The sequence below is a fragment of the Neofelis nebulosa genome, chromosome 2 (genome assembly GCF_028018385.1).
Source record: "Neofelis nebulosa isolate mNeoNeb1 chromosome 2, mNeoNeb1.pri, whole genome shotgun sequence".
In the NCBI taxonomy this organism is placed as follows: domain Eukaryota; kingdom Metazoa; phylum Chordata; class Mammalia; order Carnivora; family Felidae; genus Neofelis; species Neofelis nebulosa.
The window spans coordinates 90,019,477-90,042,763 of NC_080783.1; the positions used below are offsets into that span (position 1 = coordinate 90,019,477).

At 33.3% G+C, this 23,287-nt stretch overlaps 1 protein-coding gene across 4 annotated transcripts in view; it reads left to right on the top strand.

Annotated features, from left to right (window-relative positions):
• The window catches only part of LRP1B (LDL receptor related protein 1B), a 1,890,044-nt gene that overhangs the window by 1,279,756 nt on the left and 587,001 nt on the right, over nucleotides 1-23,287 (top strand). For all 4 annotated transcript variants that reach the window (XM_058715412.1, XM_058715410.1, XM_058715409.1 and 1 more), the window contains exons 28-29: nucleotides 11,769-11,900; nucleotides 13,240-13,467. In XM_058715412.1, coding sequence (XP_058571395.1) covers nucleotides 11,769-11,900; nucleotides 13,240-13,467 — 360 coding nt within the window. The remainder of the gene's footprint in view (nucleotides 1-11,768; nucleotides 11,901-13,239; nucleotides 13,468-23,287) is intronic.

Consider the following 23,287-nt stretch of genomic DNA (forward strand, 5'->3'; position numbering starts at 1 on the left):
GTAACATCCTTTTGAAAATTCCTCTCTTTAAAAATATTAAGTTAGTTTCTAAAAGGAAAATTATAATACAGATAAATTATTTTATTATATTAGTAATTATTTTGTACCAATAAAGTTTATTAGCAGAATGAATATTAGTTACTATAAAAATGGCTACATAAGAGGGAGAAAAATATTTCTTTTACGTAACAAATTGTATTCTGGCATTCTGCCTTGAGCGGAGTTTTATTAAATAAATAAATATCATACATATTTTATATTGCACCAACATTTGCATACATTTTATTTGAATTTAATGGATAAAATAATTGCTTGGGTTTAAAGGGTTTATTTTTTGCTGGTGAGAAATGGGCTACAATTAAACATGGTTTGCATGAAATATGAAATTAGTTTTAATGATATTGTTTTCTTCACAGAGCACACATCAGTCTTATGTGATTGCATAATTAACATTTGGTTCTCCTATAAAATATTGTAATTATGCATTATTTAGTCTCTTTACCTACAGCTATGATGTGCTTTAGAAGATTAACTCACTTTCCAAATATTTAGATTCCTGACTCTTTAGAACATATCCCACCTACACTGAGCATGAGCATGCATATGAATCCAAATGTCCTTAAGTATAACACAGTAATAGATACCAGAGAAATTTTACAAGAAAAAACGTTATGTATATAAGTCATATGTACAAACAGTATATTATACATATGTCATAGTTCCTGCCAGCATGACACTGATACACTCAAAGATTGACAAATTAAGGCCCTCAGACTAAATTCACCTTCCTGCCTCTTTTGTAAATAAAATTTTATTTGAACACAAGCAAACCTTTTGACTCACATATTGTTTATGCTTGCCTTTGTGCTGCAATAGCAAAGTAGGATAGTTACTATGAAGGGCATAAGTCCTACAAAAGTGAAAATATTTACTATCTGGCATTTTACAGAAAAAAAAAAAAAAGAAAAAGGAAAAGAAAATCCTAATCTTTGATTTACCAGTATTCACCAGTATGTACAGACATAAAATGTATCAATATAGGTCACAGATAATTAGAAAGTAGGACAGTAAATAATAAATTGCTTAATGCCTTGTATAGGCAATAATTAAAACTAATGTTCATTAATGGAAGACATCAGCACTAGCTACCTTCATTAGAAACTATTCTGTGAAAGAAAAAGGACTTAGGCTGATTGATGAGGGCAGGTTAAAATATTGGTAATGAAATTCCATGGGAGAAGGACACCATGTGGAAGTGGCAAAGGGCAAGATATAGATATTCAGACAACAATGAAGAATTGATTTGAGCATGTGCATAGTATGTGTGCAGAAGAAAAAGAAGTTGGAATATTCTGAGCAGTGCTGCAGAGTACCAGATACAAGGCTGCCATAGGTGTCGTGCAAAGGTGACAAAATAAAACTTTGTGTTGGAATAGGAAAGGTAAAAATGGAAAGAAGGACTCACATATTAGGGAACTCAAATGATACTTAATATGTTAATGAAAAAGAAGTGGAAAAAATGCTTTGAAATTAAAAGTTTTGTGAGTTTGGAAGGCTGATGACATCTTGAACAAAAATAAACCGAATGGATCAGAATAAAACAAAACAAAACAAAACAAAACAAAAACACCTGGAAGTTAGAAAGCAGAAGGTAAACTCTAGCCAGTGCCAAAAGTATCATGGGAGAAATGGTAGGAGGTAAGATTGAGACTTTGTGAGTAAGACAGTGGGAAGCCATCTAAGATTTTTTAGCAAGACAGCTATATGATTAAGTGTGTGTTTCAGAAAACTAATATATGCATTGGGGAGAAACTAGAAATCAAGAGATTACTTAGAAAATTAGTGTAGCAACCTAAGAGAGAAATGGAGAGAACCTAAAATGAGCCACACACCATGGAATTGCAGGGAATGGTGTACATGGTTAGAGTACAGACTCTTAAATCCCTTACAGGAACTATGTCTTGTTTACTGTTATATTCAAGCTTTTTAAAAGTAGGCAGAATAACTAAGTGTTTCATAAATATTTACTCAATGCATAAATATACAGATGGGTGTTTCAAGTGTCTCTAAGATTCTTTGGTCCAATTTGAGTTTAGGTAATATGAACTTTCAGTACTCTCTTTCTGCACAGTTGTATTTGCATTTCATCTGTTAAGATTGCTTACAGCATTCCATTCACTGGTCAGCTTTTCCCATCTCCTGCATAGAAATAAATGAGATAGCCTTGGTTCTGTAGCCGTTTACAACCTCTGTATTGATAAATGGATTCTGCAATAGCATTTCTTATAAAATAGTTAATTGCTTTATACCAAGTATTGGCAAACCTTTTTTGTAAAGAGCCAGATAATTAATATTTTAGGGCTTTGTGGGCCATATGATCTCTGCTGAAACTGCCCAACTCTGCGGTTGTAGCGTAAAAGCAGCCATAGACAATGTGTAAGCTAATGAGCATGGGTATGTTATAATAAAAATTTACTTACAAAAACAAACAGTAGATTATATTTGACTCTGGGGTCACCATTTGCTAATACCTGCTTTATATTAAAATGTGAGTATTGTGAATCAAATTCCTTAATATGGTAATTTGGTGTCTGTTCGATTGCATGGTTAAGAACTAAAAATGTTTAATACTGTTATTTCAAAGTGAGAAAATATTAAAAATTGAAAATAAAAAGTCATTTGGATTTTGCACACTGTGAAAGCAGAAAAGATTGTGAATATTACATTACAGTGTTATCATTAATACATATGGGCTACAAAACCAATTTTTTTACGTTATTGTGCATACAGAAAGTATTTTCGTTTTGCTTTTAAAAATATTTTATCAAAATTATGGATGTTGAGAAGAGCTAATATGATTCTGGGCCAAAAATAGTGGTGTTCAAAGTGAAATCCAAGTACCTATCATTGAGCTGTCTTGGATTATGCTTTTAATTTCTTTGAGAGGAATAACATTGCCTATGTCAATGTTTTTAAACAAAAATTTTCTCCTCCTTCCTCTTTCTCCCTTTACTCCTCTTTATTTTTTTTCTGTTTTTCTTCTTTTTCCTCATCCTCTGTTCTTTGTCTTAAGTGTTGAAAACTTGGATTTTTCTCTTACTACTACAGCTAAGTTACCCTGACGCTAGGTATTTAATGATTCTCAAACAAGGCCTCTTCTTCATTCTGGTTCCTGTTCTGCTCTTACATCTGCTCTCTTGCTTCTCTAATCTACAATTCTTTATAATCATAATCTAACCATAATACATGAATTTAAAAAGGAAGAAAACAAAATATGAGGCACTTACTCCGTGTGATAGAGGGACTTGGATTCCTAAGTAATCTTTAGATGCATGCTTCCATGCTTTTCTAATAGTTTTTATTTTTTATTATTTTTTAATTGAGGTAAAATGAGTATATATTGTAGGAGTTTGAGCTGTATATTATAATTCTGTATTTGTATACACTACAAAGCAATCACCACTATAAGTCTAGTGATCATTTATCACAATTGAGACCTGTCACCCATTTTGCCAACCTCCTCAACCTCCATCCCTTCTGATAATCAGCATGTTCTCTATGAGTTTGTTTTTGTTTTCATTGGTTAATTTGTTTTATTTTTACATATATAAGTGAAATAATATGGCATTTGTCTTTCTTTATCTGACTTATTTCACTTAGCATAATACCCTAAAGGTCCATCCATGTTGTCACAAATGGAGATTTCCTTTTCTATAGCTGAGTAGTATTCCCTCATATCTATCTATATCTACATCTAATATCTATATATCTGTATCTATCTATATCATCTATATATATCTGTAATCATATCTTTTTTATCAGTACATCCATTGATTGACACTTAGATTGTTTCCATTTCTTGGTTAGTATAAATAATGCTGCAGTGAACACAGGGTATATATATCTCTTCAAATTAGTGTTTTTGTATTCTTTGGGTAAATACTCAGAAGTGGAATTGCTGAATCATGTTAATTGTGTTTTTAATCTTTTGAGGAATCTCCATTTGAGTTTTTATAGTGGTTTCACCAATTTACATTGCCACCAAAAATGTCCAAATATTCTCTTTTCTTCACATCCTCTCCAACAGATGTTATTTCTTGTCTCTTTGACAAAAGCCATTTTAACAGATCTGAGATGACATTCTCATTATGGCTTTGATTTGCATTTCCCTGATAACTAATGATACTGAAAATCTTTTCATGTGCCTGTCAGCCACCTCTATGTCATCCTTGGAAAAATGTCTATTTAGATCCTCTGTCCATTTTTAATGAGATTATTTCTCCTCTAGGTGTTGAATTATATGAGTTCTTTATGTACTTTGGATATTAACTCCGTATATATGATGTGCACATATGTTCTTCCATTTAGCACCTTGCCTTTTGCTTTGTTGATGATTTTCTTTGCTATGTAGAAGTTTTTAGACTTAATGTAGTCCCATTTGTTTATTTTTGCTTTTGTTTCCATGCCTTCAGAGTCAGATCCAAAGAAACATTATTAAAACTAATGTCAAGGAGCTTACCATCTATGTTTTATTCCAGAAATTTTATGGCTTCATAAAATTGGCTTCTGAATTTTATGGCTTCTGAAGGACTTCAGACCTTACATTCAAGTCTTTAGTCAATTTTGAGTTAATTTTTGTGTATGGTTAAGATAGTGGTCCAGTTTCATTATTTGGTTTGTGGCTGTCCACTTTTCCCAATACCATTCATTGCAAACACTGTCCTTTTCCTATTGTGTATCTTTGACTTCTTTGTCATATATGAATTAAACATATATGTATAGGTTTATTTCTTGGTCTTGTACTCTGTTCCATTGATATATGTGTCTGCTGCTTTTAAATGGAATGTTCTGTATATATCTGAGTCTAGCTGGTCTAATGTGTCATTTAAGGGTAATGTCTCCTTATCGATTTTATGTCTGGACATCTATATATTGATATAAGTGGCATATTAAAGTTCTCTACTATTATTGTATTGCTGTAAGTTTCTCTCTTTTGACTATTAATATTTGCTTTATGTATTTAAGTACTCCTTTGTTGGGTGAACATTTACAAATATTATATGTTCGTGTTGGACAGACCACGTTATACCCTTGTCTTTTGTATAATTTTTTTTAAGTTTATTTTGTCTGATATAAGTATAACCTATACAAGCTTTTTTTTAACTTTCCATTTGCATCTTTTTTATCCCTTCACTTTTTTTTTTAAATTTTTTAATGTTTATTTATTATTGAGAGACAGAAGAGAGTACAAATGAGCATGAGCATGTGCAAGGGAGGGACAGAGAGAGAGAGGGAGGGAGGGAGAGAGAATCCCACGCAGGCTTCTGACACGGGGCTGGATGCCACCATGTTGAGATCATGACTTGAGCCACAATCAAGAGTTGGACACTTAACCGACTGAGCCACTCAGGCACCACCCCCTTCACTTTTAGTCTCTGTGTGTCCTTAGATCTGAAGTGAGACTCTTGCAAGCAAGACACCTGTTTTGTTTTTTGTTTGTGTTTGTTTCCATTCATCCACTTTGTGTCTTTTGATTGGAGAATTACTCCATTTACATTTAAATAATTATTGATACGTATGTACTTATTGCCATACTCTTTGTGGTACTTATTACCATACTCTCATACTCTCACTTTGTTGATTGTTTTCTGGCCATTTTTTTAATTTGTCTCTGTTCCTTTTTCCTTCATTTGCTCTCTTCACTTGTGGTTTGGTGATTTTATTTAGTGTTATATTTAAATTCCTTTCACATTTCTTTTGTGTGTCTACTATAGACTGCTGTTGATTTGTGATTACCATGAGGTCCACATATAATACCATGGGTAGATGGATAGATGGATGGATTGATAGATAAATAGATATACACACATATATACAGTATATTTTAAGTTGATAGCATCTTAAGTTTGACACATTCTAAAATAACATTTTTATTTCCCTTCTCTACCATGTGTTCTATTTTTTATATCATATTTTACATATTTTCATTTTGTGTATACCTTAACTGTTGTAGCTATAGTTAATTTTACTACTTTTGTCTTTTAAACTTCATATTAGCTTTATAAGTGGTGAAGCCTTTACCTTTACTATATATTTATATTTACCAATGAGACTTTTACTCTCATATGTTTTGTTGTTACTAGTTATTCCCTCTTCTTTTTAGCTTAGAGAAATCTCTTCAACATTTTTTGTAAGACCAGTTTGTTGGTGATGAATTTTTTTTTTTTTTTTTTTTTTTTTTTTTTACTTTTTGCTTGTCTAAAAAACTCTATTTCTCTTTCAATTCCAAATAAGAACCTTGCCAGGTAAAGCATTTTTGGTTGGAATGTTGTTTGTTTGTTTTTCCTTTCAGTACTCTGAACATGTCATCCCACTCCCTTGTGGCCTATAAACTTTCTGCTAACAAATATGCTGATAATCTTAAGATTCCAGTATATGTAAGAATTTGTTCTTCTCTTGATGCTTTTGAGATTCTCTCTTCATCTTTAACTTTGGACATTTTAATTATAATGTATCTTGATTCGGATCCCTTTGTGTTTATTTTATGTGGAACTCTTTGTGCTTCCTGGAACAGGATTCCTGATGCCTATTTTTCCCATATATTAGGAAAGTTTTCAACTATCATTTCCTTTTTTTTGTCAAGTTTTTATTTATATTCCAGTTAGTTAACATACAGTACAATATTAGTTTCAGGTGTAGAATCTAACTATTCATCACTTACATGCAATATCCAGCACTCACCACAACAAGTGCCCTCCTCATTACCCATCACACATTCAGTTCATCCCACCACCCATCTCCCCTCCAGTAACCCTCAGTTTGTTCTCTATAGTTGAGAGTCTGTTTTCTGGTTTACTTCCTTTTCCCCCCTCCCCCATGTTCATCTGTTTTGTTTCTTAAATTTGACATGAGTGAAATCATACGGTATTTATCTTTCTCTGACTGAATTTCACTTAGCATCATACTCTCTAGCTCCAACCATGTCATCGTAAAATGACAAGATTTCATTCTTTTTATGCCTCAGTAATATCCCATTGTGTATATATATATATACTTTATTTTCTTTATTCATTTATCAGTCAATGGACATTTTGTTTTTTTTAAAAAAATTTTTTTTCAACATTTTTAATTTATTTTTGGGACAGAGAGAGAGACAGAGCATGAACGGGGGAGGGGCAGAGAGAGAGGGAGACACAGAATCGGAAACAGGCTCCAGGCTCCGAGCCATCAGCCCAGAGCCTGACGCGGGGCTCGGACTCACGGACCGCGAGATCGTGACCTGGCTGAAGTCGGACGCTTAACCGACTGCGCCACCCAGGCGCCCCCAGTCAATGGACATTTTGGTTCTTTCCATAATTTGGCTGTTTTTGACAATGCTGCTATAAATCTTGAGGTGCACGTATCCCTTCCAATCAGTAGTTTTGTATCCTTTGAGTAAATATATAGTTGTGCAATTGCTGGGTTGTAGAGTAGTTTTATTTTTAACTTTTTGAGGAGCCTCCATACTGTTTTCCACAATAGCTGCTCCAGTTTGCATTCCCACCAATAGTTCAAGAGAGTTTCCCTATCTTCACATCCTTGCCAATACCTGTTGTTTCTTGTGTTGTTGATTCTAGCCATTCTGACGGGTGTGAGGTGATATTTCACTGTAGTTTTGATTTGTATTACCCTGGTGATCAGTGATGTTGAGCATCTTTTCATGTGTCTCTTAGCCATCTGTATATCTTCAATGGAAAAATATCTGTTCATGTTTACTGCCCATTTTTAAGTGGATTATTTCTTTTTGGATGTTGGCTTTTATAAATTCTTTATATATTTTGCATGCTACCCTTTTGTCCGATATGTCATTTGCAAATATCTTCTTCCTTTCCAACGGTTGCCTTTTTGTTTTGTTGATTGTTTTTTTCAGTGCACAGAAGCTTTTTATCTTGATGAAGTCCCAATAGTTTATTTTTGCTTTTGTTTCCCTTGCCTCAGGAGACATATGTAGCAAGAAGTTGCAATGGCCAATGTCAAACATGTTACTGCCTGTGTTCTCCTCTAGAATTTTGGTGGTTTCCTGTCTCACATTTAGGTCTTTCATCTATTTTGAATTTATTTTTGTGTATGTTGTAAGAAAGAGGTCCAGTTTCATTCTTTTACATGTTGTTGTCCATATTTTCCAATATTTGTTGAAGAGACTGTCTTTTTCCTCATTGGATATTCTTTGCTGCTTTGTCAAAGATTAGTTGACCAAGTAATTTTGGGTTCATTCCTGGGTTTTCTATTCTGTTCTATTGATCTATGTGTCTTTTCTTGTGCCAGTACCTTACTGTTTTGATCAGTCATTATTAATTTAAATAAACTAACTACTACTCTTCTCTCTCTCTTCTCCTTCTAGGACCCCTATAATGAATATGTTATTCTGTTTGGTGTTGTTGAACAGGTCCTTTAACCTATCTTCACTTTTATTATTGTTATTATTATTATTAATTATTATTATTATTATTATTATTATTATTATTATTTTCCTTTTCCTCTACTGATTGGGTCATTTCCACTGCCTAGTCTTCTAGGTTGCTTATCCATTCTTCTACTTAATCTAGTTTTATGTTGAACTCCTCTAGCGTGTTTTTTATTTCAGCTATTTTATTGTTTTATAATGTCTGTGACTGCCTTTGGTACTGTGTTATATTTCTATCCCTTTCTAACTATGTTCATCCATTCTCCAGAGTTCAGTGAACATCTTTATGAACATTACTTTGAACTCTTATCTGGTAGATTACTTACCTCTGCTACATTAACATCTTCTTCTGGGGTTTTGTCTTATTCTTTTATTTGGGACATATTCCTCTGTCTCCTCATTTTGCTTGATCCTGTTTCTTTTTTTGTTTGTGTGTTTTGCTTTTTTTGTTTTTTTGTTTTTGTTTTGGTTTGTTTGTTTATTTGTTTTCTATGGGGTAAAATAGCTATCTTCCTTAGTCTTAAAGGAGTGAACTTGCATAGTAGATAAACTTAAGGTTCAAACTTTTTTTTTCCCCCTGTTGTTTGTTTCTCAGACCTTTGTGATATTTAAGTAGCTTAATTCATTCTTCAGAGGTCCCAGTTGTTGAGGGTGTGCCAAGACCTGTCAGTGTTCTAAAGGGAGGAATCTTAGTGCATACTCTCAGACTAATTGTAAGCCAGATCCTCAGGCAGCAGCTTTTAAGGCATGTAAATATAGTCTTATGGGTTCATAATCATAAACCACACTGACTTTCAAACTTGGGGGATCTGGGCAACAGTTGTAAAAATTATGGCTTTAGATATATGCATAATCTCTTCTCTGGGAGATATCACTAAGATGTGAGTAGGAAAAGAGTGGGCACTAATGTGGTGTTTCTTTATTTAGGTTCCCAGGGACACCTCTGATCTCTGGATATGTTCAGACTGAAGCTACAGAACAAGAAAATAGGCCTTTTTCACACAAATCCTGAGGGAATGTTTCAGTCTACTATTTATGCAGTGTTCTGTGGCTGGTAGCCTGTCAATGTCTGTTTCTCCAAATGTTTCATACCCATGAGGCCCAGAAATGTAACCCCTATCCACAAAACCAGATTCTCAAGTGCTGTCTCCTGTGAGGGCTGTACATACCTGCCAGCTGTGGTGAGACAGTCAGTGGCTACAGTACATGGGGGTGGAATGTTTGGCTGATCAGCTAGGTCTGGGCGGGTGGGCTGTGGCTATGGTGTGTGGGATCAGTGTAATCTGACTGAGCTAGCAGTGAGGGGTGGAGAGGTGAGAGGGATTGCAACAATGGCACCTTCTAGTTCTAGCAACAATAAGGCAGAAGGAAAATGCAAAATGACACCTGCGAGAATCTCTGTCCTTAGAGAGGGTCTCATCATATCACTGCCTCTCTGACAGAGGGTTTAAGATTAACAAATAAGCTTCCTTTCATATGGTCTAAAAGCTTCAAACTGTTGCTTTAATGCTGGTTCCAGGGTGAGTGAGTTTGTGTGTCAGCCATTTAAGAGTGGATTTTCCATTCCCTATAGCACTATGATTTTCCTGGAAGTAAACCTATGGAAGTAAGACAGCTGTGTTAGGGACTCATCTCTTCAATGCAGTTGCCAATGGTTGTGTTGCCTGGTGTGGGACACAAACTACTCACTTTTCAGGGACAAGTTCTGTAAATGAGATCCCTCCTGACTGTGGTTTGCAGTGCCTGGGGTGTGATTTCTTCCGAAACCATGTCTCTCTGTCTCCTACCTGTCTCAGTGTGGCCCTTTTATTCTTTGCTATGGAGGTGCTGTTTGGCTAGCTTTCAGGTCCTTTTCATAGGGAGTTGTTCTATATATGGCTGTAGATTTGTTGTGTTCATGGAAGGAGGTGAGTTCAGGATGCCTTTATGCCACCATCTTAAAATCTCTCCTTAATTGATTTTCTTAGGAAAATATTTCTGTGTCTTTCATTTCCATTTATTTTATTTGTTTGCTTGCTTTTAAAGTTTATTTATTTATTTTGATAGACAGAAAGAGATAGTGGGGGAGGGGCAGAGAGAAAATCTCAAGCAGGCTCTGCATTGTCAACACAGAGCCAATGTAGGGCTTAAACACACAAACTGCGAGATTATGACCTGAACCCATACTAAGAGTCAGATGCCTAACTGACTGAGCCACCCAGGCAGCCTATTTATTTATTTTTAGTCAAATTCAAAGACACGGATTATTTTCATTACCTTAGGGAGGCTGCTAAATATTGGCACAAGTCACATTGTGTATCAAGTACAGTTAATTTCTCATATCCTGTACAGTTTTATTATAGTGCATTGATTTTTATTCTTTGTGCTTTAAAAGAACTCTGGACAGTAGGTCCACTTGTTAGGAATATAAAATAGTTTGAATCAGAAGTTGGGATCAGAAGTTGTAACACTTTTCTGTCTTTAATTTAGTATCCTTATTCTACTAGATATGGTTTACAAAATTTAAAAGAAGAGTTATTGATCAACTGAGATTAAAATATATTCAAAAGGCACAATGCCAGGACAGGAAACACAAAAAGAATAAGACAGTGATATTGAACTATAAAATTTAATATTCCATCCTATATTTGAATATAGTATAACTTACTTATACAATAGAGTTTAGCTAATCTGTGTATGTGGAAGAAACTTCAATCTGTTAGTACCAAAAAAAAAAAAAAAAAAAAAAAAAAAAAAAGAAGTAGATGTCTTAATGAAGGAAGATCAACATTTCTTCACTTAGGCCTCTGATTTTATAACGAGGGTATGGCTTGAAGAAAGGATATATATATAACAACAACAGTTTCCTAGGGAAACAGGAGAGTGCTGTGCTAAGGCAAGAATGGGATCTATATGGTAGTTTAGGAAAATAAAAACATCCATTGATGCACCCAATTCCTGGATTATGGTTTACTTTAGTTTATTATAAACTAAATTGAATCATTATTCCTGTTTTGTTTTGTTTTGTTTTGTTTTTTCTCAGACAAAATCCTTAAAAAACTCTTTGCTTCTAAGGCAATAGGATTCGTACACTTCATCTTACAGAAAATTGAGGGAATTAACTTAGTTGTTATCTTTGAAGAGGAAAAATATTTTTATTAATGTAATTGTACGTATGATTGTACATATGATTGTTATTGTCATATTAATCACCGCAGTAATGGGTGCTATATAGGAACTTCACTTTGAATCATTAAGTGAATAACCCTTGTCAACCTCAGAGGTTCCCTAATAGATATATATATTTTTTCTTTTTCACTGTTAATATTTCACTGTGTAATTACAGCTACCAATCCCTGTGCAGCTAATGACGGCAAAGGCCCCTGCTCTCACATGTGTCTGATCAATCATAATAGGAGTGCTGCTTGTGCATGCCCCCACTTGATGAAGCTCTCCTCAGACAAGAAGACCTGCTATGGTAAATTTCTTGGAGTTCTCATCTAAAATTTAAGTTGAATTCTCTCAAATTGTATTAGCATTAAGATTTTCCTCAAAGTGAGCCAAAAGATATTTTTAATGTCCTTAAAAACATTTGAGGTAGTGCTATTTCCAGACTCTATTGATGATTCATCTGCTTTGGGGAAGACTGACAAATTCTTTAAATATGTGATATACTGCACTTTGCTATTTATTACCTTATTCATTTTTTTCTTGCCACTTTCTGATTTAGTGTGTTAGCAGAATTTATCTCTACAAAACAGGGAGATTTGTAAGTGAAAGTGCATTTTCAGAAAGTGATGATGTAGGTAACCCATGTAACAAAGAGGTACTCAATAGCTTTAATCTCTTCCTGCTCTTCTAAAGCTATTTTCACATCATTTTGTAGGGGATTATCGACTTGAAGGGGTGAGAAGTGAAGTAAAATAGGTAACTTTGAAGTATTCCTAAAAAATATTTAAACAGCACGTTTAAACTAGAAAATAATGATAATGAAATTTGTGAATGAAATCAGACTGTGGAGTTTTTCTGTTTTATTTTACTTTTAAGTAATTTTTATTTGCAGAGCAATTACTTTTAAGGACAGAAAAGAATATACTCACAAAATCTTCACTTAGGAATTTAGGTACATGTCGATTTAATTAATTTTATATAATCATAGCATATCTCAACAACAATAATCTCAAAGAGAGCAATGAAATAATAGAATATCTGTGACTTCTTCTATTTTATTTCCTATTTTATAAACTCTGTTCAAGACAAATGCCTATGGAAGTAAAATGATGCAACATCACTCACAATGTTACTACAGATTTACAAAACTATAAGAAAGCATGCTTTAACATTATTTGAACCTGAATTTTGATAGGGAAAATGTGAACATGACTTAAATCCATGCTTAATTTTGTTTTACTCAGAGATATTATAGAAAAAATACTCTTTGATTTCTTCAAAAATCATTTAATGCAATGCATTATTGTTCTAAAATATACAAAGAACAAATATGGTTGTTTGACATTTGTAGAGGTCATGTGTTTTAGCAATTGTTTAAAATTCTAAGATCAAATTGCTGAGAATTTCCTGTCATTTCTAACAAAAGAAAAATAATGTCAAGGATTCTAAGTTGTTTTACATTTGTTTCTATTAAGTATTTTAATTTAAATAATAGATAAGTCATTTCTGCCCATCAAATCTTGACTATGATTTTCTGGTGGTAAAATTCTATTAAGTCATCAACAATTAATATTTTAAAATTTCTAGATTGCTTCAAACTCGGCAAACTTATAAGAGGAAAACACTTATTTCTGTTTCTTTTCTAGAAATGAAAAAATTTCTTCTATATGCAAGGCGTTCTGAAATCAGAGGAGTGGATATTGATAATCCATATTTTAACTTTATCACGGCCTTTACAGTCCCTGACATTGATGACGTTACTGTGATAGACTTTGACGCATCTGAAGAACGTTTATACTGGACAGATATTAAAACACAAACCATTAAGCGGGCTTTTATTAATGGAACTGGATTAGAAACCGTTATTTCAAGAGGTAAGAGTTTTGCAACATACAACTTAAAAAATGTTACTCAATTTGTAATAATCACAAGTCTCTTTTTTATTCTTTTTTCTATTATCCAATTCTATGTTGTTAATTGAAAGTTGGAATTGATTATTCAGAGATTTAATAATATGCTATGTCTTAGCAACTGTAGAATGCTATAATTATGTTGCACATAGTACTCTAATAACTAGAAATTTAGTTTCACAGGAAAAAAAATTCAAAAGGGATCTCCTTAAAATTTACAGACTTCTAAACAAAAATATTTGAAGATTCCTTTCTGCTGATGGGGGAATTATAGTTAGGGCACACAGAAAATATAGGACTTTGGAAAGGACTGGGCTTCTCTCTCTGAATCAAGCTTATTATCAACTTATTTTGCATAAATTTCTACAGAACTAGACTCCACAAATAAGACTATTCATATCCACCTCCTGACCTAGCAGATGGAATCATAGGTTATTGGTAAATGTTGTTAACTTAGCCATTAAAAAAACAAGTAACTTCCCCAAAATGGAAAACATAGTTGAAGTGAAGTGAAACATACATGCAAATGCAGTGATTAAACTCTAAATATTTAACATTGAATTATCCTAATCTTTTTTAAAATTTTGTTAAAGTTTGATTTCTTGGTCTGTTGTTGTTGTTGTTGTTGTTGTTATTTTAGTGTAACTTAATTGAGTATCTGCTCTTTTTCACTACTGCAAAACCAAACAAGACATTCCTGTTCAATTTCCTGCTCCATAAGCATGACAGAGTGATTTGGAAAAAATAGAAGAAAGGGTGATCAGTAATCCATATAGATATATCAAACTCTCCTGTTTTGAAGCATACTAAAATTTTTAAATCAGGCCTTATTTGAACAAGGATCAATCCCTTAGTGAAAGCAATAAGAAGTACAGGTTTTAAATTCACTGGTTTTCAAGAGTTTTCCACATATCATACTTAGAAAGCTGGCTTGAGTACCACTAGTAGATCTGAGAGTATTTGACCACTAAAGTGCTTTTTTATTTATGCTAGCTCTTTATTCATCTAAGTTTAGTACTGTTAAGGCAACTTACATGAATTGGTTATAAGCTTTTTCAAATATTTATTTCAAACTTGCCATAAGAAAGGAACCTTTCTAAAAAGGCTAATGCAAAGATTTCTTCTTTGTACAGGATTTTTTTTTTTTTTTTTTTTTTTTTTTTTTTTTACAGAGGTAAGATGGAATGATTGGATAACCACTGTTAGACTAGGTAATGGTCTTGAAAGATCAGTTAAACACCTTGAAAGATCAGTTGAAGGATATTAGGTGCTTCCCGAGACTGACTGTCAGGTGATCTTCTCATAAGAAATTCATCAATGTCTAACAGAAAATTGTTAAGCACTTTATCATGAATGAGAAATCCTTACCAAAAAGCTTTGTGAACTGTATGAAGTAAAAGACGTGATACCTCAGGAAAATATGGGGACAATTTTCTGTCTGTAATTATAGATTGATAGCCAGTAGTAATTTGGAGTTTGTCTTTGAGAAAATCTCAAAGACTTATTTTCATTTAAGAAACTCTATTTATAATTATTAACCAAAAATTGAGCCATGAAATTTTCTAACTAACAATTAATTCATATATTCATTAGGATCAACAATCGTTAATTCGGTTATTTTGACAAATATTGGAATACTTTATATAAGATAAGAAATTGAAAGAGGATCAGTATTGACTGAGCATAGAACAAGAGGACACACTATATACAGATTGATGGAGGTAAAGAAATAAATAGAAACCAAATAATTCCAGCCTTTACAGGTTGTTGATTTTTATGCTAGTACTGAAAATAGTGAGAACTAAGGAAATGTTTTAAGGAGGGCACAGCTATATAGTTAGGTTTGCCTTTGGAAAAGATATTCTAGCTTTTAGATTTAGTAAAGAATTGAAGAGGTCTCAGGTAGGGGGTAGGTGGGCCATGGACTCTGGGAGACTAGTTTACTGGCTGCTATAGTGGCTTTAGTAAGAAGTGATAGAAACCTGGACTAGAAAGGAAACAATAGAGATCAAGAAATGTGGGAGAATTATAGAAATATCAAAGAGTGAAAATATAAAGGAACTTAATTGGATATGAAAGTTGAGGAATAGGCATTGTCAAGGATAAGTCCTTCATTTCTGGCTACCCTACAAGTTGAATGAAGTTGTGATTTCCTTTCTTCCAGAGTGAAACCTTGTTAAGGCCTGATTTATCTTTCCATTATTAGAAAGCTTGAGAGGAACTTTTGACAGTTCTGCTTGTTAGCTCATCAAAGTATCTCAAATCCTGCCAGTAATTGTACTTTATTTTATCCTTTCATCTTTTAGATTCCCTAAGAATGTCTGTCTGACCTTTCTCTTACTTCTTACATGTCAGCCTCTGTATTTTCTTACTTTGCTATCCTTCTTCTACTGGACTTTTTCTTGAGAGATGCTTTCTTTCCTTATCTTCCTTAGCCTAAGTCTAATGTGAAACTTGCTTCAAAAATCAGACTCTACATTTGTCTATTGCCCCAAGCAGACCATTTTTTTTTTTTTTTTTTTCAGAAAAACACTGAAGCTCTTTGGGTCAAGCCTTCATGAAGGGGTCTAGAAATAGTTTGCCTGTTTTGTCATTTTCCATATCCTGAAGTACTAAGCTATTCTTAATTTATGTACTACCTACAAGAGCTATTTGTTATATTGACTTGTACAAGGTACACTTAATTATAAGCATAAATACTAACACATGACTGTAGGCTCATTCATAGTATAAATTAACAAATATTTATTACCGTATGTATATTTGTCCCTTTCACAAAAACCAAAAAAAATTTTATTCTAAGAAAAAGTAACTAACAATTCATGGCAAATGTTCTTGCTAGTGGTCTGTGGCCTGACTCTCTGGTGGTAATTAATTCTTATACTTGAGTCACTGCTTGGTCCAAATATTTTTCAATTATTTATACTTTCAGGTTTATTTTGCTGATGTGATAAATAATATCAGCTGCCATTAATGGGACAAGCACCATTATCTCATATAATCTTTCCAAACCTATAATTAAGAATTACTTTTGTTCTGCAGAGGAGAAAGCTTAAAGTCCTAAAAGCTAAAACTCTGTCTCAGAAATAAAATGAGGAAACAATGGGGGCACATTCATACTTAGGACTGTATAATTACAGCTCCCATCATCCTCATTACCCTACAATAAGAGAATTTGGGACTTCATCCCAAGTAGCTGGGTGTTGACCTTTTATACTCATTTGCCTCTCCTGAGTGTTCATAATCTTACCCAGGATTATTGTACTTTACTGGATACAAGATTGTCCCTCCCCCAGCTCTAAATAACATGATAAGAAATTCACTTGCAATTAACATAGGAAGAAAAAAAAAAGAAGACATTAGTTAATACACCTTAAAGTTCCTTATACAGACCGGGAGTAAGACAGTTGAGTTTCACATTTGTATCTATTCCTCTTTCATCTATCATTTATTCTCCATACAGTGCTTTGAGGTCAGTGCTTTGAGGTAAATGTTACTTTTTGTTTTTAAAAATGAGGAGGCATTTACTTCAGGTTTGCCATGGTAGGAAATACCAGAGCTTTGTTACATCCTAATTGGATTTTGACTCTAAAGTTGTGCTATGTTTCCTCCTGAGAATCCCTTCCTTTTACAAATAAGGAACTTCAGCAAGTAGAGAGCAGAAACTTTATTGTAACCACATGGTTTGTACAAATATTTCTTTCCAATGTTCACTGAATATACACTCAGCATACTCTGCAGAGTTCATTTAGTATTACCTGGGTAAAGTATGGGGTCATTCCATCCCAGTGTCAACAGTTTTACTGGTTTTCTGAAATATGACAAAAAGATTTTAGAAATACGTTGGCAGTTTTATTAGATTCCAAGCTACTGTCAATAAAATTTTGTTTTTTATTAGGAAAATCTCCTGGTGTGCCTCATTATTCTAAGGTAAAGTATAAATTTTTCATCTTTGGAAAATTAAGGACTCAACTTTGGGCAAATACAATTGATTCAGCAAAGTATTTTTTAGCACTAGAGTCATCTACCATCTGAATGAACTGGACTGTTAAGTTGAGTTAAGCAGATGCTAAAATGAACAAAAGGAAGATTAATATGAATTAGAAGTATATCTATTTATAAAGAACATTCTCTTACATGGTAGGAAATTATCATATAATAATATGCTTTTTTAACTACAAAAATATAAACCACTTCAAATGCCAACCTTTTGATCACATTGCTACTATATAAAATTTAATTCTCAATGATACTTTGAATCTAATTGGACCTATTTCAGAGTAGATTTCCATTATTATTTGAAATTGTTATCCACTTCTGCCAACAATTATTTTGTCAGTGAGTACTAACGATTCACTCATTCCCTCTATTTTGCAAAACACCATATTTAATATGGTAATAAAAATGCTTAGAAAAAAACTATTATGAAAATTGGTCCAGAGAGATTGAAAGAAATGAAAACAGGTCAGTAATAACAGTGAGATCTAGATTTTGGAACCAGGCCTTGAATTAAAGTAGAAAGTTTGGATAGGGAACATCTGTTGTTTTGCCTCTTTCTGAGTGGGATTTCAATTTTCACTTTCACCCAGGAAAGCCTTTTATGGAAGAATGTCAACATCTGTGATTTAAAAAAAGAGAGAGAGAAAAGAAAAGAAACAAAGAAAGGCAAAATCGCACCTATAAATGCCATTCCATTGAGAACTATGTATCTACAGCAATGTGTGCTAATTGAGTCATACTTCCTATCTTTATTCTTTACCTTTTAGTTAGAAGAATAGAATTTTCTTTTATTTTTTCCCCATAGGCTTTATATATGTATGGATTCTATATGTGGAACATTAGATGAGTAGAAAGATGGCTTTATTTAGTTAAGACAGTTCATAACCTCAGGGCGCTTCATATCTGGTAAAAGAATGAGATATAAACAACTAACTAAAATATAAGGCTACATGAAATATAAAGTTTAATAAGGGTGTCAGGTACTTAGGAAATTAGCACAAGGAGTATTAAGTTATTATATGGAATTACCTAAGTAATTACCTAATTACCTTAGGAAGTAATATTCAAACTAGAACTTTGGGGAACCAGTAGCTTGATCAATCCAGGTTGAGATATCAGGAGGTACAAAGCTCTGGACACTTTCCATGTAGAAAGGTGCAGGTAGTGAGCGGTAGCTAGACCTTCCAGAAGAATAACTTAGAAGGTTAATGTGACAGCACATCAGAGAAGGTCTTATGTCAGGATGAGCAGCAGTTTTGTATTTTTGTATTTTTTCCCTAAAGGCAATGGGAAATCACTGAAAATTTTTATAGATGTTTATAGGTGATTCAGACCCTTTTGAAGATAAATCAGATAGAAATCTGAAATATTGAAAAATGATAAATTATAGATAAGAATACAGCTAGAGGGGCACCTGTGTGGTTTAGTCAGTTAAGCATCAGAGTCTTGTTCTTGACTCAGGTCATGATCTCATGATCTGTAGAATCAAAACCCATATCCTACTCCACACTAACAATGCAGAGCCTGCTTGGGATTTCTCTCTCTCTCTCTCTCTCTCTCTCTCTCTCTCTCTCTCTCTCTCTCTCTCTCTTCTCACACACACACACAAAATAAATAAACTTTAAAACATTACAGCTAGGAACTTAAGAAATGTTCTAAATCAAGAGTAAAAATTAGACTAGAACAATGAGAGGTATTAGAAGGTGACAGACACCAAGTATGGTAGATATAGAAGTAATTGAACCTGATGACTGGGAGAGAGGTGAAGTTAACCAGATAATTGGAAAGATATTGGAGACATTGATCTAGATGAAAATAAAGGAGACAGCCTTACTTTAAATATTTTCCCAAATCAGCAGCATATCTAAAATACAAATAATTATAGGTTTAGGAGATTGAGATGTATATTCTCTAGGAAAAACAACAACAACATAGGTTTGGGATACATACATATGTGTTAAAACTAAAACAAACAAACAAACAAACAAAACAAGACAATGATAAACACTAAATTATTCAGAGTTGAAGAAGCATAAAATTAGTGAGGGTGTACACAGAAGGCTCCTAAAGTGTTTTGTAATATTCTCTTTCTTAGGCTGTTTCTTAATTTGCATACCATATATTAAATATGGTAATATATGTGTTTGTGTGTATATAGTTTCTCATAGTTGCAACAAATGGGATGTTTAATATTTACCAAGTTCCCTTGAGACAGCTTTCAAAGATATTACCAATTTGCTTTTATTTTAACATGGCCCCTTAGAACAGATATGTAATTTCCTAGAAGCTCATTTCAAATGAGTTTTGATTGGATATAACCATATCTTTCCTCAGAGAATTATGAGCATTGGGATCCCCTCCTTTTTTGAAGACATACATGATTTTGGGTAAAAGCCTAATTTAGGCCTATCTCCAAGATGCTGGTGTCAGCAAGTCCACTGCATAGGGGAAAGAAGGAAGGAAGGGAGGCACGGAGGGAGGGAGGGAGGAAGAGAGAAAAGAAAGAGAAAAAAAAGAAAAGTGAGAGAGAGAGAAAGAAAAAAATAAATTTCATAAGCAGAGAATTGACAACCATTGTGCTGTATTTATTTATTTTTTTCATTTAGATTTATCTACACCTCAATCAGTTTATGTGGTTACCCATTCCTCTTTCATCTAAGGCCTTTTTTTCTTTGATCATTTTTCTTTTTTCTGAATTATATCCTTTAATATTCCTTTAGTTTAGTGATAACCTAATATATTTTCTGAAAATATATTTATTTAGCTTTAGTTTTTGGAAGATATTTTTTCATCGTGGTAAAATACACATAAAATTTATCATCTTGACTCTTTTTAAGTATATAATTCAGTAGTTTTACGTACATTCACATTGTGAACCAATCATCAGAACTCCTTTCATCTTGTAAAACTGAAATTTATAGCTATTAAACAACAACTCCTGATACCCCCTCCTCCCAACACCAGGTAATTTTACTCCCCAAGTTTCCATCATTCTACTTCCTTTGTGAATTTAACTGCTCTAAATGCCTCTTAGAAGTGGAATCACACAGTATTTGTCTTTTTGTGAAGGGCTTATTTGACACAGCTTGATATTTTCAAGGTGTATCCATATTGTGGCAAGTGTCAGAATTTATTTTAAGGCTGAATAATATTCCATTTTATATATGTATCACAATTTTTATACATTCATCCATTGATGCACATTTGGGTTATTTGTACCTTTTGGCTACTGTCAGTAATTCTGCTGTGACCATAAGTGTGTCTTCAAGACCCTGCTTTCAATTTTGGGGAGTATATACCCAGATGGGGAACTGCTGGATTCTATGGTAATTCTATTTTTAATTTTTTGAGAAACTGCCATGCAGTTTCCCACAGAGGCTGCACCATGTTACATTCCTACCAATGTTATACAGAAATGTCCCAATGTCTCTACAACCTTGTGAACATTTGGATGTTGTTGTTGTTATGTAGCCATCCTAATGGGTGTGAGGTGGTTTCTGATTGTGATTTTGATTTGCATTTCCCTAATGGTTAGTGATGTTGAACATCGTTTCATGTTCTTCTTGGCCATTTATACATCTTCCCTGGACAAATGACTATTCCATTCCTTTACCCATTTTTTAAATAAATATTTTTGTTATTGTTGAGATGTAGCTGTAAAGATAATTTTGTTGAGTACAAATTTCAAGTTATTTTCTCTTAACCCTTTGCTGACAGATATTATTCCAACAACTTTTGCAAATTTTGTTGCTATTGAGAATCTTCATGTTTATCTAACTATCATTCTTTTTTTGGTGTTGTGTCTTTTCTCTCGAGATGCTTTTAACATTTTTTCTCTGTCTTCATGGCATTGTTTTTATTTAGGCCTCTAGAGTCTGTTTTACTTCCTATGGGATCATGTATTTTTATCAGCCCAGGGAGGAAAAAAAACCTCAAATATTGTCTCTGACCATTTTCTCTAACCTAGCCTATTTCCTCCTTTCAAAATTTGGTTAGATGTGCTAGACTTCATTCTAACCTCCAACTCATTTAATCTTCTTGTTTCTCTGTGTTGGCACTGGATAACTCCTTTAATTTGTCTTGTATCAATTCCTGAATTATATCTAAGCTGCTGGTTAATTCACTTAATAAATTGTTTCTTTTTAATATTACTTTAAAAAATATTTATAAGTTATTTTTTGGTTATCATTTATGTCTTCCAAGGGTATTTTTAAAATAAATTATTGACTTATTATTTCAAAGCATATTTTTTTCTTTAAAATATTCCACTCATTTTTCTTTATTTCACACAACAATGTAAAAACAGGTAAGCTCTGGAGTTTTAAACCTATTGTTAAGTTTTCTCTTAATCCTTGCTCTTATGTTTCATTTCTCTGTGTGTGCTTTATTTTTGTGTTCTGATCTATTATGAGAATGAACTCAATCTAGGGGATTCTGAGGGCCTACATTGAGGAATATGTTTTCTTCCACAGAGGGTTTGAATTTGCTTCTGCTGGAGGCAAAGGGAGTCACAATAAACTGGAAATCAATTATATTTGATTTGTCCCCCATCCAACCAGACTAGTCATCTGTTGCCCCAGTATAAACTAATGCTTAAAGTTTTTGTTTATTTCTTTTGTTTTGTTTGGGTTAGGTTTGGTTTTGTTGAGTTTTGTTTTCTGTACTTAGAGGAAGGACAGCAAAAATAAGTTTTGTTTTTATTTTTAAATTATTTTCCTTTTTTTAAAAAAATTAAATCTTTAAAAAGACAGACAGAGAGAAAAAAGGGCAGAGAGAGGGTGATACGGAGAATCCCAAGTAGGCTCCACACTTTGAGCACAGAGCCCAGTTCAAGCCCAGGGCTTGAACACAGAAATTGCAAGATCATTACCTGAGCTGAAATCAAGAGTTGGATGTTTAACCAACTGAGCCACCCAGGCTCCCCTCAATTATTCTCCTTTTTAAGCAAGCAGGGAGATTTATTTTTTTCCTATTCACCTGTATCATTGAGGATGTATACTCTTCTAATATACCTGGTATTTTTCTTGTTTAGCTTTCCTAGTCTTTATGCATTTAAGAACTGATCTGTATTGCACTAAGCAACTAATGATCCGTGAATCTCTGGATTATCACTTGATTTGATTTCTCAACTTTTTGTCCCAATAGCTGCACCAGCCTCTGTGTTCCCATTTGCCTTCCTCTCTGGTTTTAGCTAACATACAAGTCTGTGTTAGCACTTAGAGACTTTCCTGTCTGTCTTGTGATCTTGATAAATCATTTAAATGGTATAATTTATCATTTTTCAGAGAATATTATTGCAATAAAGGCTTTTCAAAAAAGGTAAAGGTCCCTCAATATAGAAAATTGAGTCCTCTGAGAAATTTTCTCAGAGGTCTTTGACTTACTTGAAAACAAGAGTTAAGAGTCAAAATAGTATTTTAACATTTTTATCAAGGAAAGAAAACTTTCATTAAACTTGCAGTTTTTATCCCACTCCACCCTTATGGTGAATTTGCCAGGTTTCTCTGAAAAACAAACAGACAAACAAACAAATAAAAAACAGACATGGGTTTAGTAATGGTCAAAAACTACAAAAGTTTTATTTTAGACTTAAAGTTGGTAATTAGAAACTCTAAATGGTGGGTAGAAAAAAGGTAAGGATAAAGAATGATAATTAATATTGGCTGAGTATATATTTGTATATGTACTCCTGAGAATGAACTTGAGGACCTTGTCTGATATTTCTAGCTCAGGTCACATATCCTTAAAATTATAGATTATATATATCATGAATTTATTAATCAAT